Source organism: Lycium barbarum, chromosome 2, assembly GCF_019175385.1.
Source record: "Lycium barbarum isolate Lr01 chromosome 2, ASM1917538v2, whole genome shotgun sequence".
Taxonomy (NCBI): Eukaryota; Viridiplantae; Streptophyta; class Magnoliopsida; order Solanales; family Solanaceae; genus Lycium; species Lycium barbarum.
Window position 1 is genome coordinate 143,080,455 of NC_083338.1, and position 16,028 is coordinate 143,096,482.

Consider the following 16,028-nt stretch of genomic DNA (forward strand, 5'->3'; position numbering starts at 1 on the left):
AAATTTCTCATAATATTTGTGTAGTGTATGAATGTTAACTTTTTTGCTTAATGCATATACAGCCTCCTAAACTTGTTCCTTTTTTTTTCATTTTGGCATCTCAACTAAATGTTGTTCCTATTGAATCCTTAAACTCGTCCTCAAGTGTGTCTATCAAACCTTCTAAATCTGATTTTTATTATAAGCAAAAATAAATTGTGGTAATGAATGTAAAGTAACATTTTAGACGTGTGGTAAGCTATTCTTTAGGTCATGAATATGTCGGTTTCTGCTGGTTCTACTCTTTCACTGCCGGCTTAATTAAGAGCTTACTCTTTTCCCCCTCTCAATTGCTGCTAATCTTAGCTAAAAAAAGGCATAATTAAATTAGAATATATATTAGCACGTTACTACATTGAAGATAGAATACTATATAAGTCAGATTGTGTTTGATAAACACACTTGAGGATGAGTTCAGGGTTTCAATAGGAACAACACTTAGTTGAAGTGCCAAAATGAAAAAAAAAAAAAAAAAAAGAAATAAGTTCAGGGGGGCTGCATATGCATTAACCCTCATTTTTTACTCTAGCTATAATAGATTCAATTGAAACTACAATAACATATGAATGTGTTAGCTAAACAACCTCAAATAGGTTTTAACAGACTTGCTTCAAACTAAAACTATATGCAATCATAAATTAATCAAACTAACCCGAGGTCAATAAAGCAAATTCTCGGAACCTAGTGGACTACCTTGTATTTTAATGAAACTCAGTGGCGGCAGCATGTAAATAGTAAACATGTATAGAAAATGGCGCGATTTATATATATAGTTCCTGTTTAAGCTGCAAACTTTTATCGCCGGCGATGGACTTGAAATGCTCTGATTTGGGCCAATGGAAGGAGGCCTTATCTTCTTACGAAGCCCATATCGAGTCACTTAACAAGCCCAACCTGGTCTCTCTCGATGATTTCTACCGGAACGAACTCGCCGGTGTTCTCCGTCAACGAAACCCTAGTTACATCACTACTCCCGAACTCACTAAACTCATGCAATGGAAGCTTACCAGAGGCAAATGGAGGTTTTAATTTCTCTCTTCATCTAGCAAATGCCAAAATATAGTTGTTTTACTTTCCTTTTTAGTCCGTTTTAAAACTCCCTCCGTTTTGTTTGTCTGGTTCTGACTTGACACGGATTTTAAGAAAGTAAAGAACACTTTTGAATCTTGTGTTTGTTAACTAAAGATACATAGAATGTATCAATATATTGCTTAATATTGTGGTCTTTAATATGCCAGGTGGAAAGTTGGAATTAAAGAGTTAGCTAAAAAAAAAAAAGATGCATTCTTTTTAAAACGGACTAAAAAGGAAAGTAAAACAAACAATTTGAAACGGAAGAGTATGTTACATGGTCTCGACTATAAGTATGAAGAGTGTGTACGTATTCGGCCGTTTGTGCAATTTCTTGCCTAATTTGAAGTGTATTTTGAAGTATAACTACATTTATGTTACATTAGACACTGTACTTAAGTGCTTTCTCTTGAGCCGAGGGTCTTCTGGAAACAGCCTCCCTACCTAAGGTGGGGGTAAGGTCTGCGTACACTCTACCCTCCCCAGACCCCACGTTGTGGGATTAACTGGGTATGTTGTTGTTGTTGTTGTTGTAGACACTGTACTTAAGGCGACAAAAAATATCCAAGTAACATATAATAAAACGTCATTCAGGCCTAGGCTGTTGGATTTTGTATCATCACTGGATGACTCAGTTGTGAGATCTGCTTCAGAGAAAGCATTTCAGTCTCTACCTGATATCAAGAAAGCTATTACGGAGCTCACTGTCTTGAAAGGCGTCGGTCCAGCCACTGCCTCCGCTGTTCTGGCTGCTTATGCGCCAGATATTGCACCGTTTATGTCGGATGAAGTAAATATATCATGACCTTCTAGCTCTGGAAAACTCTATCTGGTTATCTGCAATTTGATAATTGAAGTGTACTAAACTGTTTGGTTTATGTGAAAATGCTGTTTTGTTAGGCAATGGTTGCTGCAATCGGTAACTCAAAAGACTATACTTTGAAACAGTATCTAGTCTTAGTGGACAAATTGCAGGCAAAAGCCAAGGTTAGCTAGACTTTTTCTCTATGTTTTAGTTATAATGATGCTTTGATCTTGGTTGGTTAGCCTATTTTTCGAGAATGAGATTATCAATTACTCAAATAGTAAACCGTTTAAGTTTGATTCATTGGAATACTTGACAAAGGGCCTAGACTTCGATGTAATACAGATTACAGCAAGTAGGACTCCAAACTTGTTATCTGAATGACAGTCTGATCGCAAACACAATATTCCTGTAATGGCGCCATTATCAAACGGGAAGCGTTTTGTAATAGCACAATGATGCTTTCTCTTTCTAGCTGCAAAAGACAATCTGATTAGCTAGGACAAGAATGCATGGATACCAGCCCATCATTATCCTGTTTTCATACTTGTACGTCATTAAGTATGTGGTTTTCTGTCCTTGCATAGCACGTGTATCTCCGCATTCCTTAAGTTTCCTTCAAGGTTATATCTCTTCATGCCATGTGCCAAACTTTGTTTTTATGCATGTCATGTTCCGAAGAACCAGAAAAATCCTCTCCTGTTCTTTCACCAGGATATCAAAGAATGCCAACTGTCAACCCGTAATTAGCAACCCGTAACTCCTAGAAGTGTGCTTACGGCTCTTGTAGTCTTGCAGATGTCCTTTCCTTTGGATGAAGAAAACAAAAATTAAGAGAGGCACTATCAAGGATGGTGGGAGAAAGCGGTCATCGTGACTATAGGGTTGACCTCACTAGAGACAAAAGACTGATGCTTTGGCCAGTAGCACAATAGGTGCGTCAAGGACCTGATACGTTGGTGAAGCAAGAAGGCAAAATTCATGTGATGAGCCTGAAGTATTTTTGGTAGTTGAATTGAGTTTCATGTTCTGATTGATCCCCACAAGTTGGAATGTCAATAATCTCTTGAAGTAAAAACATGTAAGAGATACCTGACCTCACAGATTCCCTACCTCCTCCTAAATTTACCTAAGCGGTTAATCTTATGAAGGATTGAGAGTTTGTATCTTTTGAGAGGAAGTGGCCTAGTGTGGCCTCTTTACCTCTGATGTTTAGACGCTTTTCCCCAAACCCAAACAGAACCTTTATAGTGTTTGTAATTAGGTTGAACTTTTACTCTAAACCTGTGGTACATTGTATATTGTTGCCTCTGATGCATAGGGTGTCTCATCTTGTTCTCCTTTGACAATTGGTTAATAGGAGTTATCAGCAAAAGGAGACTGTTTTACTGCATCAGATGTTGAAAGGGCACTGTGGAGTTCTGCAGTGGGTGCCAAATCGGGTGGCTCATCAAAAGAGCCCAAGGAGGTCAACTTGGAGCAGAAGTCCAAGAGGAAGCGAGTACGGTGACTTGGGTGATGCTGGTCGAGCTCAATAGGTTTTAATCAATCAGTAAGTGCAAAGCTGTTCCTGTTTGTAGGGCTACTTAACTGCTTGTATATATTGCTAATGTAAACCCTTAAAGCAAGCACTTGTTTCGTGTGTTTTATGCGTACAATCAAAGTCTGTAGCACTGCTATGAACTATATATCCTATCAACTTTGAACCATTCTGTACATTTTTAGTGAGTTACCATAAAGTGGACGGTAAAAGTTTGTTCATCCCTCTTGTAGTTGCACAAAATTTAGAACAGTAGAATTAGATTACAAGTACATCACGGGAGAACAAGAAATCAAGCTTGATTGTTGACATGTTGAAAACTAGGTGGCATATGCTTCAAATTTTTGAAGTAGAGATTTCTATTACCCCCCCCCCCCCCCCCCCCCCTTTTTTTTTTTTTTTTTTTCCTGTGAAGAATCTTTTCCTACCAAACACCAAGAAAGAAAAGCTCTTCGGTTTTTGCAAACACTGAAAAACTATTTTTTTTTTTTTTGTTGGTGTCTGGTTGAAAAACAGTTTTTATATTTTCCAAAAACCATTCTTCCATCATTTTCAATATGGACGATGTCGCTGGGGTTTTCTGGCTCAGGGGAATTGGTATTAGGCAACAATGAGCCTAGGCGGAATTTAAGAAACACAGATATCTTTCACACCTTAGGATTTTTCTTAGAAACGTTGTATTTAATCATCACTGACGTGGTGCTGGTTGCCTGTTATGAAATACTGGTATACTGAATGCTCATCAGTATACGTTAATGTGGACAATTCCATTTAGTCAATGTTTTATTACTTTTGAAATCGAAATTAGTATTGGTAACTTGGAGAACTGGTTATTTTGGATATGTTTGGCACATGTCATCTGTAATCTATAAGCTACTACTGTAGAACATACTGTTTGATACTTAACATACTGTTTGATACTTTGTTATGTAATAGGGAAATATGGGTGAATAATGCATCGATTGTTGAAGCCATATTTGGCCCTATTTTAAGTACTTGTCTACTTTTTACGTTTTATGAAAAAAATATTATCATATATTTGATAGTACAAAACTTAAATATATATATATATATATGTATTAATATATTTAAATAAATAAAATACTAGGACTGGCTTGAGCCGGGCGAGTAATAAATTAATTATTTTATTTTTATAACAGAAAATCAGTTTATTTGAATTTAAATCCAAAATTTTAATTCAAAATAAAAGGACATATCTGTTTGTGAAATAAAATGACTTTTCGGAATAAGTCTGGCTTTTGCCCTATAAATTAATGTGACTTCCCTATGAAGTATAATCAGAAAAATTTGCAAGCATCATATTTGTGGCTTGTTGTATTCAAACAAGATTGTCAATATTTTTCCTAAATATGTATACGGGCAATATCTTCTTTAAGGAAAGTTGTTCTCATGACTCAAGCCTTCTTTTTTCCGCTTCCTTCATATAGTTTTCTAACACATACTACACTAGAGTGGTGTTATGTAAATAACATTCCTGGTTATTTATCGAATATAAGTGGTGCAATGTCAAGATTCTAATTCTATCCGGAGTGATTATGTTAGGATTTCGTCTGAATAACAAAGCAGATACGCAATCCTTTATTGCATGGTTTCGCTAGCATACTTTAAAAAGCAAAGCGATTCGGATAGAGTATCACGTGAAAACTGATAGAGGACTCATGTCTTCCTAAAGCATATCTGCCCAAAAATGAATAGAAGAAAGTAAAATAGCACCCCCCCCCCCAAAAAAAAAAAAAAAAAAAACCTATAGCCGTTGAACCGACACTTGTTAGCTGTATGAATTTTGAAGCTCGCAAGTCCAAATTAATTCCCCTCCAAGATATTGATGCCAGAAAGGGCTGGAGAGTCCCAAGTATCACGCTTGGCCCAAGCTCTATAAACTGGGAACAGAGGCGGACCCAGGATTTTGAGTTCGGGGGTGCTGGACTCAGGAATTTTGAGTTCGGGGTGCTCTATTAACTATTTATATTTGTTTCCTTTATATTTTCTATACAATTATACACTCCGTGATTAAGTTTAATGGGTGCCGGAGCACCCAAACTTTACACATGGGTCCGCCCCTGACTGGGAACATTAAGTTCTTGCTTTTTATATCTTTAATTAAAAATCATGTTTTTTTTTTCACATGCTTATTTAACGTAATTAATTGATAAAAACTTATATAATTTGAATGACTTACGTCGAGCCCTTTTTTGTTTAACCATATGGTATCCAGAACCACTAGCCTTACTAATCCAGATTCTCGTTGGGTAGGCCTTAAGGAGGGGTAAAGTGTTTTTATCAAGAAATTCTCCACCTGGATGCTCGAATTCGAAACCTCTCCGGTTAAAGATGGAGAAATTCAAATTTTTCCTACCACACACCTTGATGATATACATGTTATGCATCCATTAGCTTATGATTGAAGAGGCTGACAGGACTTTCGAAGACTTTCGAATCCTTACTTATGTTATTAAGACAAGCTTGTTTTCTATGGCTTGAACTTACTATCAGAGATCCCATTAATACGGTTGATCTTGATAATCTTCAAAAAAAAAAAAAAAAAAAAGTTGATGATAAACCAAACGGGTCAGGTTAACTTTCTAAACATTTGCTTTATACTCATGTCTTAGTCTATAAACGACTGTCCTTAAAGAAGAGTTTTTATTGTCTTGCATTTGATTTGAAACTACATAACCGGCTGAAAGAGAGCAGATATATGCATTAGTGCATAATTTATTTGGCTTTTGTCATTGCCTTCTTGTTTAGCTCATGCCACTAGTCATTATTAGTATAACAATTTACTACACGCCAATTTTAAATTACTGGAGGTAGACTATATGAATTCTCTGTAATTATTAGCTTATTGCGATATTATTCTTTAATTTAGATTTGAGACCGGTTGTGTTTTACAAAACTCAAATAATTTTACGTTATCGCTCGTATTTTTAATAATTTAATTCAAACATCGACATAACTTCCATTTTGTACTCCTGCCGTTTCCTGTTTGATTCTTTCTTTGTTTACATTCGGGCAATTTCCACGATTGCCCTTCATACGGACTGGTCTTTAATTTTTGTCCCTCAATTTGTTGGTCTTTAATTTTTGGCCTTCGCTTAAAAAGGTGGCCGAAAATATAAGGTTTTGAGTTCGAAACCCAGTAGAGTAAAACGTAATAATAATAATAATTTTGCAAATGCCTATTCGGGTGAAGTTACATAGAACCTATGCCGGAGACGGCAGACTTTACATTATAAGATAGACTTTTAGTTACGTCTTAAAAGGTCTTATCTTGAGAATTTTTTTTTATTGAGCGGGGATTCAAACCCAAAAACTCAGGATATTTTTTACCACCTTTTTAAGTAAATGATAAAAATTAAAGACCAGCAATTTGAGGGACAAAAATTAAAGACCCCCAAAAAGAAGCCAATCCGCGCAAAAAAATGTTTACATTCCCATTCAAGAAAAAGAGACCGTTGAATGATGACAAATGGACCAAGCTTGGTTGTTGTCTCCTTACTAGATCCTGACTCAGCACCTTCTTCATTCGTGTAAGACAAAATTATAATAATCTAATTTTATAATTTTAAATAAAGTCTTTTTTTTGGTAAGTAAGTAAATTTTATCGATCACCAATGAGATTAGTACATAACCATAGCTTAGCCACAAACTCAACTAGCTTGAAGCAACGATAATCTATAATTCTAACTAAAGTCCTGAAGCAATCATAAAGTTATGTCAGTGTAACTTATTCATTATAAGTTAAAGTCATAAATCAATCATTAATATTTACGTTATGATAGACTGCCGATATTACACTTCCTTTAAATACGTCTCTTTTTCGATTTCTACATGAATGCTCAATACTTCATTAGCCCATAAACAAGTACGGATTAAGTCTAAGTTTTTGATATTTTGGCCTAACTCATTAAGCTTTTTTAATTTTGAAACTTCCAAGAAATTCTTTTTATCTACACCCTCCGTCTTAAATATACTAGTCACTATATAAAAAATAGATGTCTTTATTACTTGTTCAGTTGGAAAAATTAAGAGAAAATTTTCCATTTTGTACCTATTTTATCCTATTCATTAAGTACTATTTACTTATAATTCATTTTTCAATGAATGAGATGACTTATAGTAATAATTAAGGATGATACAGTATTTTTTTTTTTTTTTAATTTGCTTTATAAGAATGTGCCAAGTAAGACATAAGTAAACGTGAACGGAGAGACTATATACGTGACGGGTTGGCACATGAAGGGGAACAAGGCACCAAAATTCTCCTAGGACCCACTATATTACGTGGCAGTGACTCATTGGTTGAACCCTTAAATAAAGCGTTGTTTAACTTACTTCCCGCGTAAACATTTCATGTAACGCCTTCTTTTTGTTTGCTCATTGCAAATAACCCCCCACAACTTCCCCAAAATTACAAAAAAATGACTTACTCGGACCGGAAACACCGTCGGAGCCCTAAAACGGCCCCTCTTTTACCTCAAAAAGATGCCGATTCCGTCCACTCGGATGCCGGATTTAACGGCGCTTCTTTCTCGGGCGCCGTGTTCAACCTCTCAAGTACAATTGTGGGTGCAGGAATTATGGCACTTCCGGCTACACTTAAACAACTTGGTGCAATTCCAGGTGTTATTGTTATTGTACTTGCTGCTGTGTTGACGGAGAAGTCAATTGAGATGTTGTTGAGATTCACTAAAGCTTCTAAGGCGGTATCTTATTCTGGACTTGCTGGTGATGCGTTTGGAGGGTTTGGGAGGACGTTGTTGCAAGCGTGTATTGTGATTAATAATCTAGGGACTCTTGTTGTTTACATGATCATCATCGGTACCTCACTTCACCTCATTATACTCACTCCTTACCATTTATGTGACACACTTTTCTTTTTAGAGCCCGTTTGGATTAGCCGTAAAAAAGTGGCTTTTAAGCGTAAGTGCTTAAAGAGTCTGTTTGGATTGGCTTATAAGTTGTTTATAAGCCGTTTTTAGCTTTTTTTTAGTGTTTGACTGACCAGTTTAAAGTCATTTTATGCTTAAAATAAGCTCAAAAAAATAATTGGGTCAGTTTGACTTAGCTTATCTAAAGCAGCTTATAAACTGAAAATAACTTATAGTCAAAAAAAATAAGTTGGGTAGCCCAATTTTTTTTTTTTTTTTTAAGCCCATCCAAACAAGCTCAAAGTACTTTTTAAGTCCTAAAAGTTATTTTATAAATTAGCAGTTACCTTAAAATTCTAAGTAAGGTTAGTATCGAAAGTAACGGAAAACATAAGGGATAAAAGGGTAAAAATTTTGGTCAAACTAAAATGGCTTTTAAGCGAAAAAAAAATTGGGGTTGAGTAAATTCTTGGTTTTGGCTTATTTTAAGCACTTTTTAACTTAATTTAAGCTATTTTCTATTTTACTAAACACCCAAATAAGTTAAAAATGACTTATAAGCAAACTAGCTTATAAGCCAATCCAAGCGGGCTCTTAGTCGGTAAAAACAATGGTAGCTTTCTATATTTAGTACTTTGTCTGTCCTAATTAACGTGACATTATTTGACTAGGCACAAAATTTAAACAAGAAAGGAAGACTTTTGAAATTTGTAGTCCAAAATAACGCTTAGATATTTGTTTAGCTGTAAATCAATCTCATACAGCTCTCTAAATATAGAAATGTGGCATAGTCTTTGAGACAGACTAAAAAAGAAAGTGTGACACATAAATTGAGACAGAGGAGTAACATTTTAACTTTAAAATGTCCATATTACCCTTAATGAACATGATCTATTTTAGATCACAAGTTTCAAAAATTTTCCTTTTTTTTTCTTAAACCCTATTCCCAATCAAACACCTTCCCATAAATATTTTTCTTTTAAATTTCGAAATTTATTGATTTTGTTGAAATACTGGTTCTTTCTCGCTTTCAGGTTTTTTAACTAAGTTCACGACTTTGAATTTTCTTTTTCCAGTTTATACTCCTTGCCTTTCAATTTGTTTGTGGCACGGAGTTTAAGAAAGTAAAGAAAGACTTTTGAATCTTGTGATTGTTAACTAAAGATATGTAGAATGTACTAAAATGACATTTAATCTAGTGATCAACATGTCATGTGAAAAGTTGAAATTAAAGAGTTGCCAAAAAAGGAAAAAGATATTCTTTTTTAAACAGACTAAAAAGAAAAGTAACCTAAACAAATTGAAAGGGAGGGATTAATATTTTTCTTTTAAATTTTGAAATTTATTGATTTTGTTGAAGTACTTGTTATTTCTCACTTTCAGTTTTTTTAACAAAGTTCACGGCTTTGAATTTTCTTTTTCATACTATTGGATCTTTTGACAAGATTAGTTCTTTGTTATTTGAGTTTGGAGAGAGAAGGGTCTGTTTGTGATGAGAAGCAAACTGGTAATTGCTAAGCTATGCTATGTGGAATCACTCATAATTTTTATTCTCTGTCCCATTTTATATAACATTAGTACATTTGAGGAATTAAACTGTTTTTTATGGGCGGTCAGACATTATAAAAGTACTTTTAACTACAAGAAAAAATAGTTGTTTGTAGTACTTCTTATGTAGTTTTGCAGAAATTGCGAAAATGGATGTCCAAACTGATGTTAAATTAGATGCTTTGACGTTTGTACTGCAGGTGATGTTTTGTCCGGAACTTCATCAGATGGGGTGCATTATTCGGGTGTGATGGAAGAATGGTTTGGCCAACATTGGTGGAATTCACGCGCTAACTTGCTGCTTCTTACTACACTCCTTGTTTTTGCTCCTCTTATTTCATTCAAACGCGTTGGTGAGTATTCCTACCAACCCATCATCTCTCCCTCCCTCCCCATGCTTCATATGTTATTCTAGTTTTATATCCTTATAGGAATTGTGACATGGGTTCTGGGAAGAAAAGGAAAATAGGTTGATGTCCTAACCTTGCTAAGATAGAAAATGAACTGTATTTGTAGTCACAAATATGGGAAGTTTCTATATGTTACCTGTTAAAAACAAATTATGGGAAGTTTCTCAAGTGCACTTGATGATTATCATCTTCAAATACATCTAATAGCTCAAACCAAGGTAACTTGTCATCCTCGGAATTTCTGGAGTTATCTAAAATACTGCTATAACACAGCTAATTTCTCTTTGAATCAGTGTGACACTCCGTAAATTCATTCTTTGTCCTAGTAATCTCCCCTACTCAAGCTCTCTTTTCCGAAACAAACTTGTTCCACACCCAATGTATCCATGTATATTCTAGTTGTAAGTTTGTTGAATAAAACAGATTTTTTATTTGGATTACTATATAAGGTATTATATATGTTATGAATGTCCAATTCTTTTCCGTCCATCCAAGAGTTGTTTGTCCATCTTCAATTTGACTGGTTTGTTAAATGAAAATATTTGCAGGTTTATAGTTTTTGAATCAGAAAAATAATAGAAGAGGATAACTTTGTGGAAGTATAAAGTGAGGCTCTTGGAACTTTTTTTGGTTGTTAAAACAAGCATTCAAGACAAAGGGAGATGATTACTGCTTCACATTCGCTACTCTTCCATGAGTCTATGACTACTTTCTTAAATTAAGGAATGTAGTACATTTTATTGTACTAGAGTTAGATAAGGTTAATATGAGACTTAACAAGTTCGAAAAGCATGGTGCTTAGAAAATTGCCATATCAAAGAATCTGCAATATGAAGTAACAACTCTTTCGAGTTATCTGAAGATATGGTGATGGACTGACTTTTCATTTAGATCCAATCTTGTAATTCTGACAGAACAAAGGAAAGTGGATAGAGTGATACAGAACACAAAAAGAAAAGAATAAAGGAAAGTGGTTAGAGTGATAGGGAATAGAGGAGTGCTAATTTTCTCCCAACAGAATTAAGGTTATAAGCTGACAACAAGGAAATAGGTCACATGGAATGAATTGTAAGGAGTAAGTTTCTCTATCAAGAGTCTACACAAATTAATCATAAATAAGTTCCTTTCCTTTTTGATAAATGCATTTCCCTTTTCTTTTCATTCATAGGGAAAAAATTTGTTCGCACTTCAACAGCTAAATTCTAATATGAGTTGAGGGATCTAGTTCCAATTTGTGAGTGGATATCTTGTGAAAGTCAGCTTTAAGTTGAGAATCCATGTGTCTATTAGCTAACTGGGGCCTCATGAGAACCAAGAATGAGTAAAAACGATTAAGGGATCATTCAAAGCGAGATATCACCTCACAGTAGACATGCCAATCATGCACTTGAGTTTTAGTGCTAGTGATGTATTGGTGATGGTAAATAAACCAAATTTCCGCGATATGTATTAATTTTATTTTCTATTTTCAAAGTTCAAGTGTTAGAAACTAGTTAACGGAGAAAATAATCAGCTGAGCTTGATTACACTACCCAACTTATTACTACATAAAATACAATAGTTTTGTGAAACTTTCCACATGTCTTCCACTATGTCCATGCCATAAGTTTTTTATTGGCTAATCATTTATCATACAGTCTAATCTCTTATAATGAAGGAGGTGGGTTCTCCTTGTCTAAGGGATGTATAGTCCAGTTGTTTTTGGGTAGTCTATCTAAATCAGCTGGCCATACGATATTATAGGCGGAGCCAGGATTTTCATGAAGGGGGTTAAAAAATATGAAGAAGTAAATATACAAAAAAACCAAGGGGTTCAACATCTACTACATTCACATAAAAAATAATTTTAACCTTGTACATACAGTGTAATTCTTCGCTGAAGGGGTTCGGTGAATCCCCTTAAACCTACCTGGCTCCGCCCCACCCTCACTTGTTTCTCTACTTTTAGATGGTATATCTGCCTGTAAATGCACTATCTGCCCTCCATCACTAATAATAATTACTTTTCAATTGTGTTGGGCAGATTCATTGAGATACACATCAGCCTTGTCAGTCGCTTTGGCTGTTGTATTTGTGGTGATCACAGCTGGAATAGTCATTGTTAAGTTCATTAATGGAAGCATCGGAATGCCTCGCTTGCTGCCTAAACTTGTTGATCAGGCGTCTTTCTGGAAGCTATTCACAACTGTTCCAGTACTTGTTACTGCCTATATTTGCCATCACAATAGTAAGCTCTAGTTTCCTTTGATCACTTATACGCATATAGTCAAAGAATAACCTTAATACTAAACTTCTCTGTAAGTGAGCGGACATTTAATTCAATTATCCTTTCTGATGTGAACTTTACACACCCAAACCATGCTGATGAAATTTCCTAAAGGCTTTAAAATGACAACAACAACAACAACATAGCCAATATAGCCCCACAAGGAGGGTTTGAGGAGGGTAGGATGTACGCAGACCTTACCCCTACCTTTGTGGGGTAGGGAAGTTGTTTCCGATAGACCGTCAGCTCGGAAGAAAAGAATTTGAAGCATCATATCAAGAAAAATATGACAATAAAGTAGCAAGATTAAAAACAAGTGAAACAACAGATAGTACTACACTTAGAAGAAAAGAATCGACGCGATTACTAACTGATACTACTAATAAGGAGAATACTAGGCTACCTACTAACCTTCTACCCTAATCCTCGACCTCCACACCTTCCTATCTAGGATTATGTCCTCAATAAGCTGAAGCCGTGTCATGTCTTGTCTAATCACCTCCTCCAGTTCTTCTTCGGCCTACCTCTACCTGTCCTAACTCTTGTTACAGCCAACCTCTCACACTTGCTTACTGGCGCATCCAGACACCTCCTCTTCACATGTCCGAACCATCTCAATCTCGCTTCCCTCATTTTGTTTGCCACGGGTGCCACTTCCACCTTGCCCCGTATAACTTCGTTCCTAACCATATCCCTCCTAATAAACCCACACATCCATCTGAGCATCGTCAAATCTGAGTAATGTCTAGGTTTTCTTTGTCATACATTTCTCCTAAGCATATATTCTGCATTTTAGTCTAGCAGCTCTTTGAAGAGCTTGAAGTCATGGATGTCTATGTGAGGACATGTAGGTGATTTTCTACATATGTTAAGAAAAGGGATTTCCCAAGGATCTAAAACCGTAATCGCTTTTGGGGGCCAAATACCTCCGATCTTTGTCAACAAAGTTCTCTAGTTTTGGAAAAAAAAGGAGCTGAAACCTTTCTGTAGTCAGTTTTACTTTGTCGTGGTAACATAGACACCCAAAAAAAAAGGAAAGAGAAGAAGACTTTAAAACTGAAGCTTTTGAATGTAAATGAAAGAATCAAAGTGAAATTGCTACTCGTTACTTATTAAACTTAATTAATTCAGGAATATTAGGCATTTTGAATTTATGCAATTGTCAAATATTTGTTTTCTGTCTTTTCTTTTTTCAGGCTAAGAAAATTATACCTCAATTTTCTTTGTAAGGAATACTACATTTGGCTCTAGGATAATATTACACAGAATCTTCATTTTCTTTGACATACTTATGTCAAACGGGCATGAAATGGGTATGGATACTTTGTCCAGACCCTTCAAATGCATCGAAAACTTGCAAAATCGACCATCCTCGTACTGGGCACATTCCCCATACCCAAATCCATGTGACATAGGGTATAGTCACATTTCATGGTCCTGAAAGATCAAACTTTTACTCCTGGAAAAATTGTTCTCATTCTTTGCATGTCCAACAAAACTTACTATTCCTAAAAGTAATATTCAGCACTATGTCTTGGGCTATAAGTCAATAGCTTGCAAATTTCTCACTTTTACATTTGTTAGTTGTATCTGGCCACACTTTGTCATTAATATCTTTTGGGTCTACTTCTGCTTGGAGTTGATTCTCCCTGCATAGAGGTCTGGTAGAATGACAGTGCCATATTGCAAGTGGGTGACTTCTTGGTGCTGTGGCCGAATGGAAAAAAAGAGGACTTCTCTTGGAAGTTCATTTGCATCAGAAAAAGAGCAAAATGCTTAATTAATGGTTGTACAATAATCATGCAGCATTATAGGAACAGAAAGAAACAGAAACAGGGTTCAGAAAGAATGGAAAAACGCATTGTTCATTTCTGCTCTTTCTTTGCAAGACATATATTTTTATATTTTTTCAATTAATAAGGCTAGGCTATTTTTTCAACCAAAATGGAGCAAAAGAAACCTCACTTGCTAGACAAGGCGTTGTCCTAAATGTTAGTCTTCATAAATGCTCAATGAGTGGCTAAAGGATTCTAATACAAAGTACAAGCTCTAATACTCTTTTCAATGAATGTGGCAAACTTGCAGTACATCCTATAGAGAATGAGCTAAGAGATGGCAGCCAGATGAAGTCAATAGTCCGGACTTCAATTGTCTTATGCTCAACTGTATATGTAGCGACCAGCTTTTTTGGATTCCTTCTCTTTGGCGATCATACCTTGGATGATGTACTCGCCAACTTTGATGGTGAACTTGGGATTCCTTACAGCTCATTACTTAATGATGTGGTGCGAGTGAGCTATGTGCTACACTTGATGCTTGTTTTCCCAATTGTCTTCTTTTCCCTTCGCCTCAATATGGATGGCCTCTTTTTCCCATATGCAATTCCTATTGCCTATGATAATCGCAGATTCTTTTCAGTCACAGCAGCTCTTATCTGTTTCATATTTTTGGGAGCAAATTGTGTACCTAGCATCTGGGATGCCTTCCAGTTTACTGGTGCCACAGCTACTGTCTCTGTTGGTTTCATTTTCCCTGCTGCAATTGTCCTTAGGTGAGTACACCTTTTCAGGCTGGTTTAACAATGAATCTTAATGCTTATTAATTGTCCAATCGCTTCTTTGATGAAAATTCTTGAAAAGTATTTAACTATTCTGTGTAATCATTGTCACATATTCAAAATTAATTTCCCACCTTTGCCATTGATCAGGGATACACATGGGATTGCAACCAAGAGAGACAGGTTAGTGTCATGGGTCATGATACTATTAGCTGTTTCTTCAAGTACTGTGGCAATCTGCAGCGACATTTACAGTATTTTCAATATTGGAGTTGAAGCTTAGAAGAATGCGAAAAAATTGGATTCTTTGGCTATTTAGATCTTTGCCAAAGGCAGATTAAGGTTCATAGTCAATCGCATTTCCGGACAGTTAACTGATTTTTTGGTTCCTCAATGATGCCAAGTTTATTCCAAAAATGTGAATATCAACTGGAAGGATATCGTATAGAACAGTTTAGGAATCGAGGAACAGTGACATGCAGGAATATGTCCATGTTCTGTACAGCACACAAAATTTGTAATCTGCAATGGAGAGCTTATTCCTTTATGCTCTTTTATTTTTGTTAACATTATGAAACTGAGCGTTTCTGTAAAATTCTTGTCTTGATACAAGTTTTAAATTGCGCTTTGTGATTTTTCATTTAAAGCGATGAAAGATCTTAGCAGCTATGTGTTTTTTGTTATTATTGTTCTTTTTGATCTTGTTTGTACGTTCTATTTCTTTGTATCCAATAACGTAGTTCTTTCCGGAAAAGAGGATAGAGAAAAGGGAATAATGAAAACATAAAACCCATTCTCAAAGCTAATCTAAAAACACAATTTCTATTTATAATTATTTTCCAAAACTAGTTTTTCAAGGGACTAAACTAAACCAAATCCAAGTTGCAGCCCATCCCCTTC

The 16,028-nt window shown here is 35.5% G+C and overlaps 2 protein-coding genes across 3 annotated transcripts; both read left to right on the forward strand.

Moving 5' to 3' along the window:
* The first annotated feature begins 615 nt into the window (after window positions 1-615).
* LOC132627739 (uncharacterized) lies at window positions 616-3,631 on the forward strand. Of its 2 annotated transcripts, XR_009577969.1 has the most exons (5): window positions 616-1,061; window positions 1,705-1,900; window positions 2,011-2,097; window positions 2,714-2,996; window positions 3,276-3,415. XR_009577969.1 is itself a non-coding variant. In XM_060343300.1 (4 exons), the coding sequence occupies exons 1-4, from the start codon at window positions 847-849 to the stop codon at window positions 3,423-3,425; spliced, it is 648 nt and encodes a 215-aa protein (XP_060199283.1). In that variant the 5' UTR covers window positions 749-846; the 3' UTR covers window positions 3,426-3,631. The 2 variants fall into 2 exon arrangements, 1 of the variants encoding a protein (XP_060199283.1); XM_060343300.1 differs by lacking the exon at window positions 2,714-2,996 and having other exon boundaries at window positions 749-1,061; window positions 3,276-3,631.
* Window positions 3,632-7,804: 4,173 nt separating this feature from the next.
* LOC132627740 (amino acid transporter AVT6A-like) lies at window positions 7,805-15,812 on the forward strand. The gene is made up of 5 exons (XM_060343301.1): window positions 7,805-8,297; window positions 10,096-10,248; window positions 12,329-12,532; window positions 14,657-15,122; window positions 15,279-15,812. Exons 1-5 carry the CDS (start codon window positions 7,898-7,900, stop codon window positions 15,409-15,411), a joined length of 1,356 nt encoding a protein of 451 aa, XP_060199284.1. The 5' UTR covers window positions 7,805-7,897; the 3' UTR covers window positions 15,412-15,812.
* Window positions 15,813-16,028: the final 216 nt, after the last annotated feature.

Coding starts and splice junctions, on each gene's coding strand:
- LOC132627739 (XM_060343300.1), top strand. CDS start 847: ATGGACTTGAAATGCTCTGATTTGGGCCAATGGAAGGAGGCCTTATCT. Junction 1,062..1,704: donor CTTACCAGAGGCAAATGGAG/GTTTTAATTTCT, acceptor AACGTCATTCAG/GCCTAGGCTGTTGGATTTTG. Junction 2,098..3,275: donor AATTGCAGGCAAAAGCCAAG/GTTAGCTAGACT, acceptor ATTGGTTAATAG/GAGTTATCAGCAAAAGGAGA.
- LOC132627740 (XM_060343301.1), top strand. CDS start 7,898: ATGACTTACTCGGACCGGAAACACCGTCGGAGCCCTAAAACGGCCCCT. Junction 8,298..10,095: donor TGTTTACATGATCATCATCG/GTACCTCACTTC, acceptor TTTGTACTGCAG/GTGATGTTTTGTCCGGAACT. Junction 15,123..15,278: donor CCTGCTGCAATTGTCCTTAG/GTGAGTACACCT, acceptor GCCATTGATCAG/GGATACACATGGGATTGCAA.